Genomic DNA, 18,237 nt, shown 5'->3' on the forward strand with positions numbered 1-18,237 from the left:
CGGGTTTGGATGTTAACAAAGGGATGAAAATGTGATAAGATTTAAATAAACTTGAGAATGTTAAAAGCCATGCACAAGGAACTATTTTTTGTTCAGCAAAATTAACTGTTATGGAATCATCATCACTTTAATATGATTCACCAAACAAAAAAAAATAGTTAAAAGGGCCCAACCGGGTTCGAACCGGTGACCTCTTGATCTGCAGTCAAATGCTCTACCACTGAGCTATGGACCCATTTGTTGTTTTGAGTCACATTTTTAAGGAAATTAAATGTAAGTTTCTTTAGTTTATAAATAATGACATTGAATGAACAACTCTTGTTCCAATTTATGCGAAATTCCCTTTAAATGATAATTAATTTGGGTGTTAAATAATTTAATTGTTAATTTAGCATGAACTTGAAAAACCCTTAAGAAGACTTTTTCCACGTGTAATACAACTGGCACATCAATTATTGGCATGGAGATGATAGAAAAGGTGAGGAGGAGAATAAAATAGAAAACAAAAACTATGTGAGAGCATTGACATTGAGACAATAAACAAGAAAAAGAAAACCCATAACAATTAAAGGCAATGAGAAACAAAAACAGCAAACCAAAATCCTCAAATTGCAAATAATCAAACCATAATAACTATACACCCTTCCATGAATAAGGAAGAGAAATTATTAGATAGTTGGCATCACACGTAGTTTTCGACTAGTCCCATGTGAAACAGTGTTACATGCGTTTCTCCGATGATGTATGTCATTCTCATGCAGCCAGGTCATCCTCTTCATCCTCGTCAACCTCTCCCTCTTCCATGGCGGCGGCGTCTTGATACTGCTGGTACTCAGCCACCAAGTCATTCATGTTGCTCTCAGCCTCAGTGAACTCCATCTCGTCCATGCCCTCCGCGGTGTACCAATGCAAGAAAGCCTTTCTCTTGAACATCACGGTGAACTGATCGGAGACGCGCCGGAACATCTCCTGGATGGAGGTGGAGTTGCCCATGAAGGTGGACGACATGGAGAGGCCGGTGGGGGGAATGTCACACACGCTCGACTTCACGTTGTTGGGAATCCACTCCACGAAGTACGACGAGTTCTTGTTCTGCACGTTTATCATCTGCTGGTCCACCTCCTTCGTGCTCATCTTCCCGCGGAACATCGCCGACGCCGTCAGGTAGCGGCCGTGCCGGGGGTCGGCGGCGCACATCATGTTGCGCGCGTCCCACATCTGCTGGGTCAGCTCCGGGATCGTGAGGGAGCGGTACTGCTGGGAGCCGCGGGAGGTTAGCGGCGCGAAACCCACCATGAAGAAGTGGAGCCGCGGGAAGGGGATGAGGTTCACGGCCAGCTTCCGGAGGTCGGAGTTGAGTTGGCCGGGGAAGCGGAGGCAGCACGTTACTCCGCTCATTGTTGTTGAGATCAAATGGTTGAGATCACCAACTGCATGCATTCATTCATGTCATTTCAGCAACATAAACAGACGCATTGAAGAGAAGCTAAGAAAACATGACTCCAAATTAATCTGATGATGAGATTGCTAATTTTGAAGTGCTCTGCTTCAACACAAGACATGCTCTGGCGTTTTTATTGGCTGAATTTTACTTTATTGGAGTTAATAAATGATGAGTAGAAACGTGAACTTACAACTTGGATTTGTGAGCTTTAATGTTCGGAAACAGATATCATAGAGTGCTTCATTGTCAAGGACCATGCATTCATCTGCATTCTCAACCAGTTGGTGAACAGAGAGAGTAGCATTATAGGGTTCAACTACTGTGTCAGAGACCTTAGGAGAAGGGAACACTGAGAATGTCAACATCATCCTATCTGGATACTCTTCTCTGATCTTTGAGATCAGCAAGGTACCCATTCCAGACCCAGTTCCACCTCCCAGTGAGTGGCAAATTTGAAACCCTGCCAAACAATTTTTAGAGTTTCATAAATCTGAACATTGCATTTAAGAATACCTTGTCAACTAAAAGTCTGATTTTGATTGTAGGACAGATCAAAACACACTCAGAATAAAAGTACACAATTTACATTTTAAGAGATTCTAGTGCTATCTATAAACCAGAATTAAAAATTTCTTTTGATTCTAGTATGATAAACATGAAAATTGTGCAAGGATCTGAATCTAGAGTTTGTCAGTGATAAAGGAGATGCATGAAGGAATGAACATACAATTTATCAATTTACTAAGAAGTTGAATCAACTAAGGAAGTAGTACCCTGCAAGCAGTCACAGTTCTCAGCTTCTTTACGAACAACATCAAGAACAGAATCAATAAGCTCTGCTCCCTCAGTGTAATGCCCCTTGGCCCAGTTGTTTCCAGCTCCGTTTTGACCAAAGACAAAGTTATCAGGCCTGAAAATTTTCCCATAAGGACCAGATCGCAAGCTGTCCATGGTCCCCGGTTCAAGGTCCATAAGCACAGCTCGAGGAACATAGCGTCCTCCACTAGCTTCATTGTAGTAGACGTTAACCCTCTCAAGTTGAAGATGAGAGTCCCCAATGTAATTTCCAGTGGCATCTATGCCATGTTCATCACACATCACCTCCCAAAACTTGCCTCCGATTTGGTTGCCACATTGGCCAGCTTGAACATGGAGGATTTCTCTCATATTGATGCAGCAGAAGTTGAGAAGGGAAGAGGAAGAGGGGCTGGTCCTTTTGTAGGGACAAGGCAAAAGGGGATGATAAGATTTATAAAAATGGTACTTGATTTTCTTAGTTTCAAAATGAAAATAAAAATGAATGGAAGTTGAATTAATAGGTTCATGTGGGTTTGTTGGGAAGGGGCTGTGTCTTACTCCAACTAGTGTAATGAGCTGGACGTGGAAAGGGACAAGAACTTCCATTGCATGATTGTTGTGCTATTATGGCCTCATGCTAGCTAAGCAAAATATCTGAATCATCACTCCCATCTGTCAATTACTACTTCCAATAATTCTCCATTCCTTCTTTGCTTACCATGCTTTTACTCTCTCATTTCACCTCCTTTCTCACTCAGACCTTCATTAAAAGCAGATATTATATATATATATAACATTTCATTTGAACTTGTAGGTTTCTTCTAGTCTTGTCGCTGAGTTTAATTGTTTCTCCATTCTTATGTAACATGTAATTGATTTTTAATATTAATTTTAGACATGTTAATAAATGTTATTGGGGGAAGAAATGCCATCTCTTTCTCATATCTGTTAGAACATAATTAAGATAAATTGTTGAGTAAAATGTCGTTGAAATCATGACTTCGGACCATGTAATAATTCTTTTTTTCAAGCCTTTTTATTATAGTGTTTAAGGTGTATGTTCATATAAATACCTAAGCATGTTGACAGAGAATAGTTAGGTATTGGTCTGGGAAACCCAATCCCTATTATAAATAATAATCAGCATTTTCCATTCACTGTCATCTCTATTCATGGAATAACCAGCTGGTGGAGAGATTCTTTACCCTTCTTTTCCGAATTAGAAACTGTAAATGAGAATTGTAATCAATAATATTAATTTTAGCATTTAATAATAATAAGATAAGATAAAAATCTGTGTCTTCATACGTGCTACTTGTATTCCAGTTTATCTTAAATTTACTACTGCGGAGAAAATTTTGATCCGTAATTTAATGAAACAGGAGAGAAGGATATGTGATAGGAATGATTATGAATGTATGATATCATCTCATACAGCTACCATACACAGATTTAAGGTGGTTGCTAATTCAGCCAATATCTGGTGGTTGCATTATCTGTTGATTGCGACATACTATGAGTTTGTAGACTGAATTATATCTGAAGAGTAATTTAATAGACAATTGTTGACTTAATCAACTTCTGTTATAATCAAATACGTAAAACAATCTTTTTGTAATCATTTTCTTCACATTTAAATTGATGATAAATAAAAAAAAAAAAGGATAAAACAAAAAATAATGTTCACTTCTAATTAATCTTCAAAATCTTGCTTTTAAAAAAATGTTTGTAATCGGAATCATCTATTTTTCATTGATGTTACTAAACGAAAGAAAAAGAATATAGTATAATTTTCGTCAGGAGTAAAAATAAATGAAATTTAAGAACAGTGGCATGAGAGGAGAGGTTTAAAGAGATAGAGTTATGCTGTTGAATGTATGGTTTTCAAGTGAGTGGATTGAGCTAATAAGGTAGCCCATCAATTCTGATTAAATGAAATCAGGCTTCAGATGACAGATAGAATGTTCTATCCACAGCAATCACCCACCTCCACCCAGTCCTCTCGTTCTCAAACTAGTTGAGTTTTAAGATATTCACGTTCACATTCAGAAGGCTATTGTGTAGTGTTCCATGCAAATTGCTAAACAACTGTTCATGATGGGTATCATGATTTAGAAGTAAGAACTACTTACGCAAGAGCATGGAATATGGCCGATGACTTTTAATCACTTGTCACAAAAAAACATGGAGTTAATATTTTAGTTGGTTGAGATATATCTTTCAAATGGAGCACAGATTAGTGAACGTTTAAACAATGATGGAAAATAGTGACAAAATAACTTAAAAAGATAGTAACTGAATGAGTCATAGTCTAGAAATAAAGGTTATCGAATATCTACCACAAACATTTGATCTATTGATGTTCTTGTTAAAATGATGACTATGCTGATGGATTTTCAAATGCATGACATGAATTAAATGTCAGCAAGATCAGATCGTGTTTCCAAGAAAGGTATATGAGAAGCCTCATGGAAAAAATTACAAATACATTATTTCCTATATCTAAATGGAGAGCTCAAATGAGCTAGCCAGGACTATAACCAAAAGATTACACAATTAATCTTCCACTGACATTTGAAAGATAATACACCTTTAATAAAGCAATTCCTCAAACACATGATCTACGGATTGCTCCCACTTTCCATGATACAATTCCAAAAGCTTCTCAGCTGGAGTGACGCCTGCCAATATAAATATCATTAGTCAAAAACCAAGTAAAACAGAGAAAACCTTTCATGAAAACAAAAAACAATGATGGCATAGTAAAGATGATCTATTTCACGATGCAGAGGTCTATACAAAGAAATTCTATTTCAAGATGTAGAAATAAAACTCGGGTCTCTGTATATGAAAAAAGCGCTCTTAAAATTGGCTTAAACTTGCATAATTACAGTATTATATACCCAATAAATTAAACATTACCTGTTCTAACCACCTCGGCGACCTCATTCAAAAATCCCGATTCCTTGAAGCCTCTTCTCTCCAAGCCATCCTGCGGAGGCCAAATGTCCTTAGCAACATTGAAAACAACAGCAATAACACAAATATAATGACACCTTTTAGGCTTTTACCTTTGCCAACTGTAGAACATCTTCAGCAACATGCTTCAGCAAACCATCTCGGAATGGTGTTTTTAGACCAGTTACGGGAACCTGCCATAGACTCAAGTGGTTAGTATAGACATAGTACGAAAATAGTCATTGCTGAAATATAAACTGTACAATAGTAAGAATCATTCGCTGACCCCCTGGGTTGACATATATATCAATCCTCGTGAAGAAATTAGAAGAAAATCTCTAGGCATTGCGGTATACCCGTGTGTTTGTGTGCATGTGTGTGAGAGGGGAGAAGACTTAAATCAGAGAAGAAACTAGGTTCTGAGAGACATTTAGTTCTCTGAAATTCAATAGAATTTGCAACAAGTAAAACAGCTCCCTTTTATCCAACTTTCACGTTGCACCTATCATAAAATAACTAGGCAAGGATCCAAGGCCACTTTGATCAAATGATCAAGACAAGATTTAGGTTCTCACTTATCCCCCACTTCTAAATATAGTTCAGCACAAGGGTTAGTCCACGCTTCCATCCCAGAGATATTTTGCTTGAGAGAACATGTTGGAGATTAATAAAATATTTCTGAGACTAATCTTAACAACTTGGGCATCCAGGTTGGGTAATAGCAATCCAAATGAAAATAGAAAATAGTGGTATAAAGGATGCTACCTTATTCCTTAACATCAGTCTTTCTTCTGGGGTCCAATCAGCTGTCAAATCCAAAACACTTTGTAGAGAAGCATCATCGTACAATAACCCTACCTGACATTCAGAAAAATTACAGTCAGCTTGTCACTAATTATTTTATTGAAGCAGCTCATTATGTTAAGTGAAGAGCATGCAAGCAAAGATTTGAGCAACTAAAAATATCTTAGAAAGTGTGGTTAGGTATAATTTATCCCTACAAAATTGATTTGTACGTGTGTAAGATGAGAACGGTTCCCTTTTTTATATACTGAATTTTAACACTATACATAGCTTATGTGCGATTTGGGTTTTTCCCAATATACTTCCTCAAATCCAGCATTATTGGCCTTGATACACATATAACATGGTAAGTGGCCCTTTTAACGTGTATATATAGACTCTATTACCAATGTGGGGCTTCTGGACATACTGGAACAAGTTACCTATGAAAGCCAATTATAGTTTATATACACTACCTACTCCCTTAACTTTACGAAGAAAATCATGACAAAGTCATGTCTGAGCTTCAAAAGCAGATAATACCTCAAATAAGATAGCAATAACAATAAGTAATTGGCTATCTGTGACTTCCTCCACAGAAATTCCAAAATGTATTATTAAAAGCATTATTCCATTTTGCCTTTTTAAGACAATAAACATTAAATTGTTACCTCCATGAATAAGCTAAATGCTAAGTTACAACTCGAACTTCAACATGCTAGCATCTACACTCAATGACATCATTTTTTATGGTGAGTGCTGGACAAATAATGCAATGAACTTCCAAATGTCAAAGGCCAAGTGACTACAAACATAATGGACAGCTAATAAAAAGGCCACTCACCCAGAGTGCTGGTAATGCACATAACCTTCTCCAAGGGCCTCCATCAGCACCTCTCATCTCCAAATACCTCTTCAGCCTGACCTGGAAAGAAAAATGATTTATAATAACGCAACTAGGAAAATACTGCAAATCCATTGCAAAGAAATATTATATTGTCAAACCTACAAAAACTAACCTCAGGAAATATAGTTGTCAAGTGATTTTCCCAATCATTGAGAGTTGGTAATTCCCCAGGAATACAAGGAAGTCTTCCATCCAAGAAGTCCTGCAATTAAAAAATCAATTCTTTACATTGAAAATTCAAGATTACATGCACTGTGGTTAAGGAAAGCATGTTCTGCGACAGAGAACGGCAGATCTACAATAAATAGCCTAAAATTACAATAACACTAAGGATAGATGGGAACCCTGAAGGTCTTTCCAGTACAATCAATATATCTATGTTTCCGGTAGACAAAATACATAGGAACATCAAGAGCATAATCAACATACTGCTCAAACCTGCAATCAAAAAATAGAAGAAAAACAATCAACCAAATCATTGCAGGAAATACAATTGATAAAATTGTAAGAAAAAGTAATTCAGAACGTTAGATGAAATTACGTAATACAATAATTATCGTAGTTCAAATAAATATTACAGAAAATAACTATCATGATAAATCCAGCATTGTTGGAAATGTTAATAGATAATGCACTTAAAGTAGTATGGTCAAGAATCAAATGATATATGCATTTATTATTCATGGGTATCGGTGCCTAGGGAGTGGCTTTAAATTAATTATAGCCTAGAATACATCTCCATTTAGTCTATCAAGAGTATATAGATACTGAATATACCGAGAAACTGTATACTGCATTGTTTTGAATAATAAAGCAATTCTGATCTCCAAATTCTCTATGAAATATTCTGTTCCCTCAAAATACCCATGTAAATTCAGCAAACATCACTAAAACAACAAATTATGCTCTATGCATACTGAGTTCTTTCTCCATATTCTTCAGTCTTGATGTAGTCATCATGGTAGTCCTTTTTCTTATAAGAAAAAAAACAGTAGTCCTTGAATTTTGTATTTAAGTACATCATTCAGTTTTTTAACCCCTTGAGTATGGCCCAAACCCGAAGTTTAATAAAGGCCATAGAAGAAAATCGTCAAGGAATGAGTTGGACGGTGTGTATATAATGGTATGATAGAACTATATTAGAGTCTGTTACAGCTATTTAATTACAGCTGTACTAACTACGTCTTTTCCTTCTTTTGTAAACGGTACCGAACCTATCACGGTACCAGAAGAACTTCAGAGGCAAAAGTGTTAAAAAGTCACAGTATCCTACTTAAGTAGAACAATGACCCACAATTTCATCACACCCGAACTCTCCTTTAATATCTGGTCAAAAATAGTTTTAGGGATCGAAATCTTATATCTCAAAAGTTTAAATGCCCTACGGGTATATTTCCCAATACATGTATTTTGGAAGTCAATAAGAACGATAAGAAAATCAGCAAAAAGATAAAAAGTTCTATTTTCAATGCTTCTTATAAAATCAAAGTATTAAATGAAGCCTGGACTCAAAAAGGTTTGGAAAATATCTTACCCAAAAGAATCATCAAAGACAAAAGGCAGCATGCCTGTGCGGTCCTTGTCAGTATCGGTCCAAATATGGCTGTTCCGATCATATGACAAATGGTTAAGGCACCTTTACAAGGCAGTGTGAAAGGAAATGACTGCATGAAAACTTCTATGTACCTTCTCATGCTGACAAAACCATTTGGCTTTCCCTCTTTAAAAGGTGAATTCGCAAAAAGAGCCGTTGCTATCTGTCATAAAGATAACACTGATTACACCACAATGCACTGACCAAATTCCCTAACAAAAAAATGTTAACATTACTTACAGGCTGTAGAGCAAGGCCAGCACGAAATTTCCTGATCATGTCTGCTTCTGAACTAAAGTCCAGATTGACCTATAAAATTAAAAGAAAAAAAATAATTATTATCCAGCCTAAGAGCAGCTTACATTGTGTCAAAAGATACTTGTTTTAACAAATTTAAATTAGGATGACTTTGTTAAAAGCAAGCTTGAAAATCATCACATATATACCTGTACAGTGCATGTCCTGAACATCATGTCAAGCCCCAGAGAACCAACTTTAGGCATGTAATTCCTCATAATATCATACCTTCCCTGTGGCAACACATAGTCAGAAAGCAGGTAATTGAACAACCAAAGGTCAAGAATAAACTGTCCCATTTTCAGTTAAAACAAAGAATAGGACCTGCTGACAGAACTTCGCATATAACAAATAAAAAAAAAAAAAAACACCAACAGAGACAATTGATAGAACATTGAAAAACAAGGTTTAGCACAGAGACAAAATATAAGAGTGAGAGATAAGAAATTAAAATAAAATGGAAAGAAGAGCTTTAACTATGGTGGTTGCCACAGTTTGGATCATCAGAGTTGGAACTGGCAGCCGATGGTACAGGGAGAAGGCTACAATTGGCCCACGCAGGCAGAAGAATGAAGAAAGGTTTTTTAAAACAATTTGCCCGAAAAAGGTCCAAATCCACTATGAAAGCCACAAAATGTGAAATGGCAGAAAGCAGCTAAAAGCAGGAGGCAAGTGGCAGGGGGCAACACTTAAGGCCCTATCATAACTGCTATTTAACAACTATGATAGATAGTGAATAGGTATGACTGAAATTTGACAGCTATGTAACCTGAAATCAGGAAACCCAACCAAATTCAAGAAAAGACAACTAAAATGAGATGGTGTCTATGATGCACTGATACGATATGTGTATCAGACAATATATGTCCGATACGGCAATACACTTATTCTGAAAATAACATGATACAATATATATATATATACACACACACACACACACACACACACACATTGAAAAATGTATAAAATTTCCTGAAACTTGATAAATATACAACTGCAAATTGTACAAATCCAAATTAAAATCACATAATTAGACATTGACACAAAAAGTTATAAATTATTGTCATCATAAAAGTCTTGGTCAAGTATCCTAAAGGATTGAATACTCATACGTGACACAAATTGAAGTATTGGTGTAACATAGGATGACATCATTCTTTTATTAGCCTGGCTAAGTAATAACTGAAGCAGTCGGGAAGTGACATCTGAGGAAGATTTTTATCATGAGATATTAGTAACTGTTCAACATTTCAAGAAATTTAAAGAGGGGTTGAAAGAAAAGTGCTACCTTTGGCATTACAGGTATGTCTTTGATTCCCCACTTTGGCTGGAAACCAATTCCCAAAAATCCAATTCCCATTTCCTCAGCTACAGCTTTAACCTATAAACACAAGTATATGGAAATAATTACAGATCTGAAAGAAATAGGACCACTCATCAGATAACAGAAACATCAAACACACAAAACTAGCATTGAATTTAGCTATCTATCACGTCACACTTAAAAAGATAAATGGCCACACCCACAATGATATACATATTTATCCAAAAAAATAATGATTCCACAGAAAATCACGCATTTATTTTGCTAACAGTAAAACAACAGATCTCCCTAACAAGGACATGTGGCCTACCTGATAAAGGTGTGAATTGACTTCAGCACAAGTCTGGTGCAAGGTTTCAAGAGGAGCTCCACTAAGTTCAAACTGACCACCGGGCTCCAACGATATGCTCTGCTTCCCCTGGTTCACATAAAGCACAAAAAATCTTCAAATCTTCAACTGTAACAATGCATGCAATTTAAACAAATGAATTAAACTGTTTGTTCATTCAAAATTTAACTAACCTGTTTGAGTCCAATAATTTTATCACCTTCCATTATTTTATCCCAGTCAAATCTCTCAGCAATTCCATTCAATAATTCTGCTATTTGCTCATACTTCATAGGACGCAAACTTCCAAACTCAAAACCAAACTTCTCGTGTTCAGTACCTATTCTGCTAGACAACATGAAGGAATTAACCACTTATAGACATACAAAGTAGTCATCGACATCACAGACACCTCAAATTTTAAATCTTCAAGAAAATTAGTGAGGTGCTATATAAACTTAACTAAAATCACAAACAAAAAAAGAAAATATAAAGATAAAGGTCTCCTCGTAATAAACAAACACGAGACCAGAGGGAAATGTTTTTCCTCTGACTATTTGAGCACTGCTATAGTGTGGATGACTGCTCCAGCAATTGAAGCATTTTTATTTTTTTTTTCTTTCATTTATAATTGTCAAAACCAAGGGTTTAAAATGATAGTTGTGATTGTGATTGTGGTTATTATTGCAGTTTTATGGTAATCCTTGATATTGCAGAAAATTACAGACAAATGTGGATGTTGTCAGAGGCAATGGCAGTAGCTGGACCGCAAAAACCTCCGTGTTACAGTTGCAATTACGGTCACAGATACTTACATTCTCTACTTTGTAACCCGTATTCTATCCACAGCAAAACTCGGGGGACCAGCAATAGTCACATTGTTGCGGAAATAGAAAATGAAACCAGGACCAAAAAACAAGACTTACTACATTAGAACCATAAACCAAGTCAGCTCAGTTGTATCAGCTTACAAAGGAGGCTAATTAATAATCATCTCAATTCTACTACAACAGCTTCAAGGTGACAAAAAAAAAAACAGTCTCTTGAACCGGCGGTTGGACAAAAGGTAGACCTGGTACAGCCAGAATCCATTACCGAAGTACTGAATTTTTTGCATGTTAGAATAATGCTGGGGCGGCCAGACACAAATTAGTTCTTGGTTGGTTGTTAGCTTTAATGCGTGGACCGTGTGGAAAGTTAAAAAATTTAAAAAATTAAGAAAATAAAAAGATATAAAAAGGAGCATGATTAATACTCCTAAACTAAACAAGAAAAGAGAAAGAAGCACATCAAAACAAAACAATCATGTAGCAAAACACGTGTTAAAGAAAGGCCGAATGGCAAAACAAGAAAAGGACACCTCCATTTTTCCCTGGGCTTGCAACCCGAGGCAAGATAGTCCACAAGATCCTGCTTGGTGAGTGGGTCCGTGACAACCACGGCATCTTCAGTGGGAGGGCTAGCAGCAACAATCACTCTTCCCCCACGTGTGACAATCCTCTGCGTAGGAGAAGGCTTCTTAGCAGAAACCCAGGTAGAGCATGAGAAAGTGTCGGCAGCAGAAGCTTTGGTTTCCCTATCGAAGTGTCGTCGGGATAAGTGGGTGTAGGAGTAGGTGGGGGTAGTTCGCGAAAGGACTGCCATAACGGTGGCCGGAAGGAGCGAAAGGCGGAGGAATGTTAGAAATCGGGTGAGAGAAGAGCGAGGAAAACGGTTATTAGGGTTGAGGAATTGACTGTGACTGTAAGCGGTGGAAGAAAGAAAGAAGAAGAAAAGAGAGAGTGGAGGAAGGTGTTTCTCTGGTACACTCGGTGGGTCACAGCACAGCTTAGAGAAGCTTAGCTTCGTAGCTATCTCTTCTATTTCTCTCTTCGAATCAAAATTGAAGCATTATATTACCACCACACCACCACTCTCCACTACTTAATAATATGCATTATTCTTTCAATATTTTTTTTTTATATTACTTAGGTAAAACATAATTTAAATATTATTTTCTTTTTTCAATACACTTTGTTAAATATTTAAAACATTTTTAAATAAAATCAAACTACAGTAATTTAAGATAATCAAATAATTATATTACCGGGCGGAAATTTAGAGGAAAGACTTTTGTTTTAAGGAGCATAAGATAAATGTCAGACAAGAAAGCAGTATTATTATTATAATTTTATAAATAATATATATAGTTATAAAGTTTATTCTATGATTCGAATTTGTTGTGAGTGAGCAAAAGGGTCACGAGGCTTCAGCATGGTATAATGATTTAGACAATAAAGTAGTGAAGCACAATCTCTTCCATGGATGCTACATCATTCTTATTCTCTCCCTTTTTTACTTACAAGGTATTCAATGCAATTACAATATTAGGGTTTTCTTTTAAGTAAATTATCGATAATATTGATAGTAGTGAATACTAAATTAGGGAAATTAATCTGTTAAATGTATATAAAGAATGAATACTGATAAGTTATCTATCTCAAGAGTCATATTCTTAAATATATATTAAATTCTCAAATATATATACTCATTTGATAACTCCTTTAATAATATAATAATATGTATTAAATTTTCAAGTTAAAAAATAAATTTTTGTTAAGTAAGGAAAAGCAAAAATTGTGTGAGATATGTGTTTCTTTTCTTTTATTTTTTTCTATTAATAGAGCATGGTGGACAGAACAATTTTGGTTAGTTCTTTGAGGTCAACAATATAGAAAAATAGAATGGATTTTTACGTGTGCACGCACGCAAGCAAAAATTGTGACATTTGAGTAACCAGAATCATTGTCATTTTAAATAGTCTAATTGCTTTTCTTGGGTGAATCTCATTTTCATATAATCATCATTACGGGGTGCTATGAAAGAATATAATAAAATTAAGACTAAGTGTTATTTTTTTATAAATAACACTAAAAACTATAAATACTATTTGACCTAAAAGTAATTATTATGTTTGAGCACTAATTCCAAAGCTTGGTGCATGTTTGATGCACAAAATCCAATAACTTGAGTTGACTGTAAAAGCATTTGGCTAGGTTCGAAGTTAATGGCTTTCAACCATTCATATTGGACACAGTGAAGGAGAAATTATCAAAGTGGTCAAAATTTATTACCAAATTTCGAGAATGGACATTTAAATGAATAAGTTGTGTTCATGAAGCATGAATTTGTTCAGAATAAGTCATGTTTAATAAAAATGACTTTTAAGATTAGAGTTAAATTTGTACAGAAATTGTATTTCTCAATCAACTTTGGTGATGATGACAAAGTATGAAAGAAGTGTGACTGTTATTAGTTTAAGCATTTGTTAAGCACAGATTTTAGTTTTTTTTTTAAATTAAAGTGATATGATTTCTGTGCTTTTAGTATTTAAGAAGTTATATAGGTAACACGAATTCTTGATTTTTGCACTGTATTGCACTTATAAAATCAATATTAAAAGTGATTGATGGTTTTTTTATAAATAAATGAAGAGTTGGTTGTGGGATTATAGGAGAATCGATGTCATGTATTTAAATTAGACATCAAATTATTAGAGAACGATATGTAGTGATATTTAAAACAAACAGCAAAAATTTAATTGGAAAGAATTTTTGTATATCTTTTAGACATCAAATTTGAGGAATGGATATTGTATCTTATTTAGTATCCAATTAATGAGAGTTTGTCATTTAATGGTATTTAAATCAATAAAAAATTTATCTAAAAATGATATTTTTTGTATTTTTTAGATGTTAGATTTAGTAGAGATTAACGTTATGTGTCATTAAATATCAGATTATTAGAGTCGGATTATTAGGAGACCAACATCTAATGATATTTAAAACATTAAAAAAATCTAGTATGAAGGTTATTTTTTTGCTCTCTTTAGACTTTGACCCATTATAGATTGGACGTTAAAGGCCTAATTGACTTTGACTCCCACAATCATTGACGACATATGTTGGCCCTAACCCATCATGCTTTTTCTAAAATAGAAAAATAAATTTTTGTTAGTGTTTAAGTAGTGTGAAGGTTCAAAAAGGACATATAATGATACTACTAACCATTCAACTCATGTAGAGATGAATTGGGTGGATGAGAGAATGACACGAGACCATAACCCTATACTTTTGTTTTAGACACAAAAGGTGACTAACCTTGTGAGTAATTGATAGCTCTTTGAAAAGTGTACCAAATTCGTCTCAAGTAACAAAAGTGAATAAGTAAAAGTATCATCTCTCGAGAGAATTTGAGTCACGTTATTTAATCCGTTTGTTTATCAAAATCAATTTAGTGATGATAACAATTGATTTCGTATTTGGAGAATTGCACAAAAATAACAAAAGTAAAAATTCAAGATTGTAAATTTAAATGAAAGTTTAATTAATTAGGTTCATGATTAACATTAGAGTAACATCCTAAACAATATATATATATATAACATCAACGTATCTTGATTTAATTCCTTAAATCAAGTTATAAAGTTGTCTATTAAATCATTAATTCTTTAATTCATTTAACATATACTTTGCCTTAAAATCTGATGTTAAAAATGACCATAAGATCGGAAACTATTCCTAGCATCGTTACTTTTGGTTGTTTTTCTTACGTTTATGTTCAAAAATACTTTCCAGTACAAAAGAACAATTAAATCACATCATACTTCCGTATAATCATAAGCAAGTCAAGAAAAGCACATGAATACATACATATATTGCACAGGAAAATTACATTAATGAAGAATCATTACAACCAATTCCAATGAACAGTAAACTAACCACTCCTAGTAATCTAGAGCATATTCTTTTAAGCAATCTCTTGTAGAAAATGATGTATAGAAGCCTTGGAGTTGTCTCCTGATGTTTCTCTAGTATTTTTCGTGTTGTGTTCTGTCAGAATATGCTTTCTTTCTTTCTATCTCGACTTTAAAAACCAATTTCATTTAATTAATTTGCTTAGTGCACAACTATGCATGTGCTGAGTGAAAATCTCAACTGCAAACCTCTAACTAGCTCTATTCGCTCAGCCCACAATGTTGGTGCTCTAGGCGAAAAGTCTCATTTTGGTTGAGTGACTGATGGCACGTGCTTAGTGAAATAGGACTGTCAACACTCAAATAATATAAAATTTCATGTACAACTGTTTACACAACTTTTTTACTACCTATTACAATTTTTCAATGAGGAAACACATGAATAATTACAACTTTAAACTCATTTATAAGTATGAAAACAAGTATTTTTCACACTTATCAGTAGTAGGATGATAACTCGTGGGTTTATGCATAACATAAATACTATTAAAAGTAAACTGACACTGAAACCCTATGTCAAAGATATTATCTAGATAATTGAGTCCAGTGTTAACTGTTTGTGTGAATAAATTATTTATGGTACGTTATATATGTTTAATTGATAAATTGTGATTGTTTTAGATCAAATCTTATGGACATTAGTTTTCCCTTTACTCTTTTGTGTTTCATTGTAATTTTTATATAATCACTTCACATTAACAAATGATGAGATGAGTTATGATATGTTTATGATGGATGTAGAGGAAGCACCATAATATCTTATAATCTTACTTAATTCTTATGTATGAGAGTATTTTCTTTTTGATGAATTCTTATAGTTTTCATTGAATGTGTACAGGTAGATAACTATATTAATATTGTATATGTTTTGTAACTATATGTTTTATGGTTATCAAATTTTATAATGTTTTATTTAGTGGTTTTTTACTATTAAATGGAGTGTTATAATTGTTACAAGTGTAATTTTATCAATATAATTGTACAAATAAATTTTAGGTTTAATTGGTTCGGAGGTCCCTATATTTGGAGGTTTGTTTCAATTGGGTCCTCCAATTTTTTAAGTGATCAATTAGGTCCCTAATTTTGTCAATTTGAATCAATAAAAGCCTTTCTGTTAAATGCAGTTAACGTCGTGAAGTTTTTGAACATGTGGCACGCTGACGCTTCCAGGTGGCATCGTTTCAAGTGCATAGGTGAATTATAAAAGGGTGAAATCCTTTTAATTTAGGGATTTCACCCTTTTATAATTCACCTATGCACTTGAAACGATGCCACCTGGAAGGGCCACATGTTCAAAAACTTCACGGCGTTAACTGCATTTAACAGAAAGACTTTTATTGATTCAAATTGACAAAATTAGGGACCTAATTGATCACTTCAAAAATTGGAGGACCCAATTGAAACAAACCCCAAATATAGGGACCTCCAAACCTATTAAACCTAAATTTTATTTACTATAATATAATAATTTAATATAATTGTCATTAATATATTTTATCATCATATAACATATATTAATGTTCAAAAGATAAAAGATATATGTTAAATTTCAATTACTATTAGTTTAATTTTTGCTCTTTTTGTGTGATTTTGAGTGATGTATTATAACTTTTATTAGTGTATAAAAAAAGTTCATTCAAATTTTAAAAATTGAAGTAAAAAAACATTTAAATTTTTAATTTGAATAGTTGTTTTACTTTTATATTTTTAAAAAAATGTTTTTAATTTTATCAACCAAGTCTCATTAATGCTTGTAAATTTAATAAATGTTTTAGTTCTCATTAAATTTTATTTAGCATTTTAATTTGAAAGGTATATAATTAAAATTTAAAAAAAAAATATTTGATATTGAGTAAAAAAAATACTTACTTTTTATATTAAATATTTGATAACATTATGTTTCTTTGTCATAATATTTATTATTTTACAAAAAATATTTAACTAATATTAAAATTGTAAGAAAGCGAGTAAAGTAGAAGTATATACTTATTATCGAATAAGGATTATTATCGAATAAGGATAAGGATGAAAAAAAAAATTAATACTTATTAAATTTGGATATGAAAATAAAAATGTTTTTTTTCCTAAAAATGAATATATGATAACGAAATCTATCTTCGTCCAACAACGTTGTCATCCCTTATTAAAACACAAATTATCTGAAAGAACATTTGTTTGTGAATCAATTTGTATTAGATTGGCTAAAATTACAGAGCTTGCTTCTTAACCTTTTTTAATCCATAATTGTCCATTAAAAATAAAATCATAAATAATTTATATTTCAATATAATTAATTGACCATTGCATTTTGCTTTAAATTCTCACTATCACTGTACCAACATGCCAATTCTAGAAATATCCCAATCAATGGATTACAAATAAATTATACAATTCTACTGCTACAATTTTGTTAGATTTGAAGTGAAAATTAAGTATTTCCTGACAAAGAAATTAAAATTAGTTTCAAAAGAAACTGAATTCAATTTTAAAAATTAACATTTTTGAACAAGTGTCTTCACACGCACAAACTTGAAAGTCATTCCGATCTTTTTCAAAGTTATCTTAAGGTGCTAAAACAAACAGTGTCTAAGTTAGCTTCGAATCATGAACGTGGAAAACCAAATTACATTTGAAAGAAACACATTCATTGTAATAGTGACCTGCTTTATAAATAATTGGTGTCTTAAAAGAAAGTGAGTTCATGTTTTGCTAAAGCACTCAAATTATACAATAGAAATTTTACTACTTTAGTATCAACAATTCCAAGCCATAGACCAAAATGAAAGTGGTCCCTTCAAGTATTCTATTCCTTTCATAGAAACAGACACATATATATAGGCAAAAATCTCAATCCCCCACCTCCAACATATTGCATTATGACTAACATTTATCCCTTTATCAAGATTTACATATTGGGCTTAGTATACTTCCATCCCCCACAAGCAGAGCCGTCGCCATTATAAATTTTAGTAGAAGACGCAGATGAAAAATAGTTTTAAATCACTGATG

At 33.6% G+C, this 18,237-nt stretch overlaps 2 protein-coding genes and 1 non-coding gene across 3 annotated transcripts; all 3 read right to left on the reverse strand.

Annotated features, from left to right (window-relative positions):
* Positions 1-163: 163 nt before the first annotated feature.
* Positions 164-235, reverse strand: TRNAC-GCA. Its single transcript has one exon. It is a non-coding gene; the product is annotated as a tRNA-Cys (tRNA).
* A 258-nt stretch (positions 236-493) lies between these two features.
* On the reverse strand, positions 494-2,743 carry LOC106767911 (tubulin beta-1 chain). Its single transcript, XM_014652876.2, has 3 exons — positions 2,218-2,743; positions 1,635-1,904; positions 494-1,430 (listed from the first exon to the last, which is right to left on the reverse strand). The coding sequence occupies exons 1-3, from the start codon at positions 2,609-2,611 to the stop codon at positions 754-756; spliced, it is 1,341 nt and encodes a 446-aa protein (XP_014508362.1). The 5' UTR covers positions 2,612-2,743; the 3' UTR covers positions 494-753.
* A 1,892-nt stretch (positions 2,744-4,635) lies between these two features.
* LOC106767912 (glutamate--cysteine ligase, chloroplastic-like) lies at positions 4,636-12,265 on the reverse strand. Its single transcript, NM_001317274.1, is given in 15 exon segments — positions 4,636-4,923; positions 5,165-5,234; positions 5,314-5,394; positions 5,966-6,058; positions 6,828-6,908; positions 7,003-7,092; positions 7,235-7,328; positions 8,425-8,493; positions 8,577-8,647; positions 8,725-8,793; positions 8,931-9,014; positions 10,070-10,162; positions 10,416-10,523; positions 10,628-10,778; positions 11,794-12,265. Coding segments are annotated over 15 exon segments (1,527 nt in total). The 5' UTR covers positions 12,078-12,265; the 3' UTR covers positions 4,636-4,834.
* Positions 12,266-18,237: the final 5,972 nt, after the last annotated feature.

Source organism: Vigna radiata, chromosome 7, assembly GCF_000741045.1.
Source record: "Vigna radiata var. radiata cultivar VC1973A chromosome 7, Vradiata_ver6, whole genome shotgun sequence".
NCBI classification, from domain to species: domain Eukaryota; kingdom Viridiplantae; phylum Streptophyta; class Magnoliopsida; order Fabales; family Fabaceae; genus Vigna; species Vigna radiata.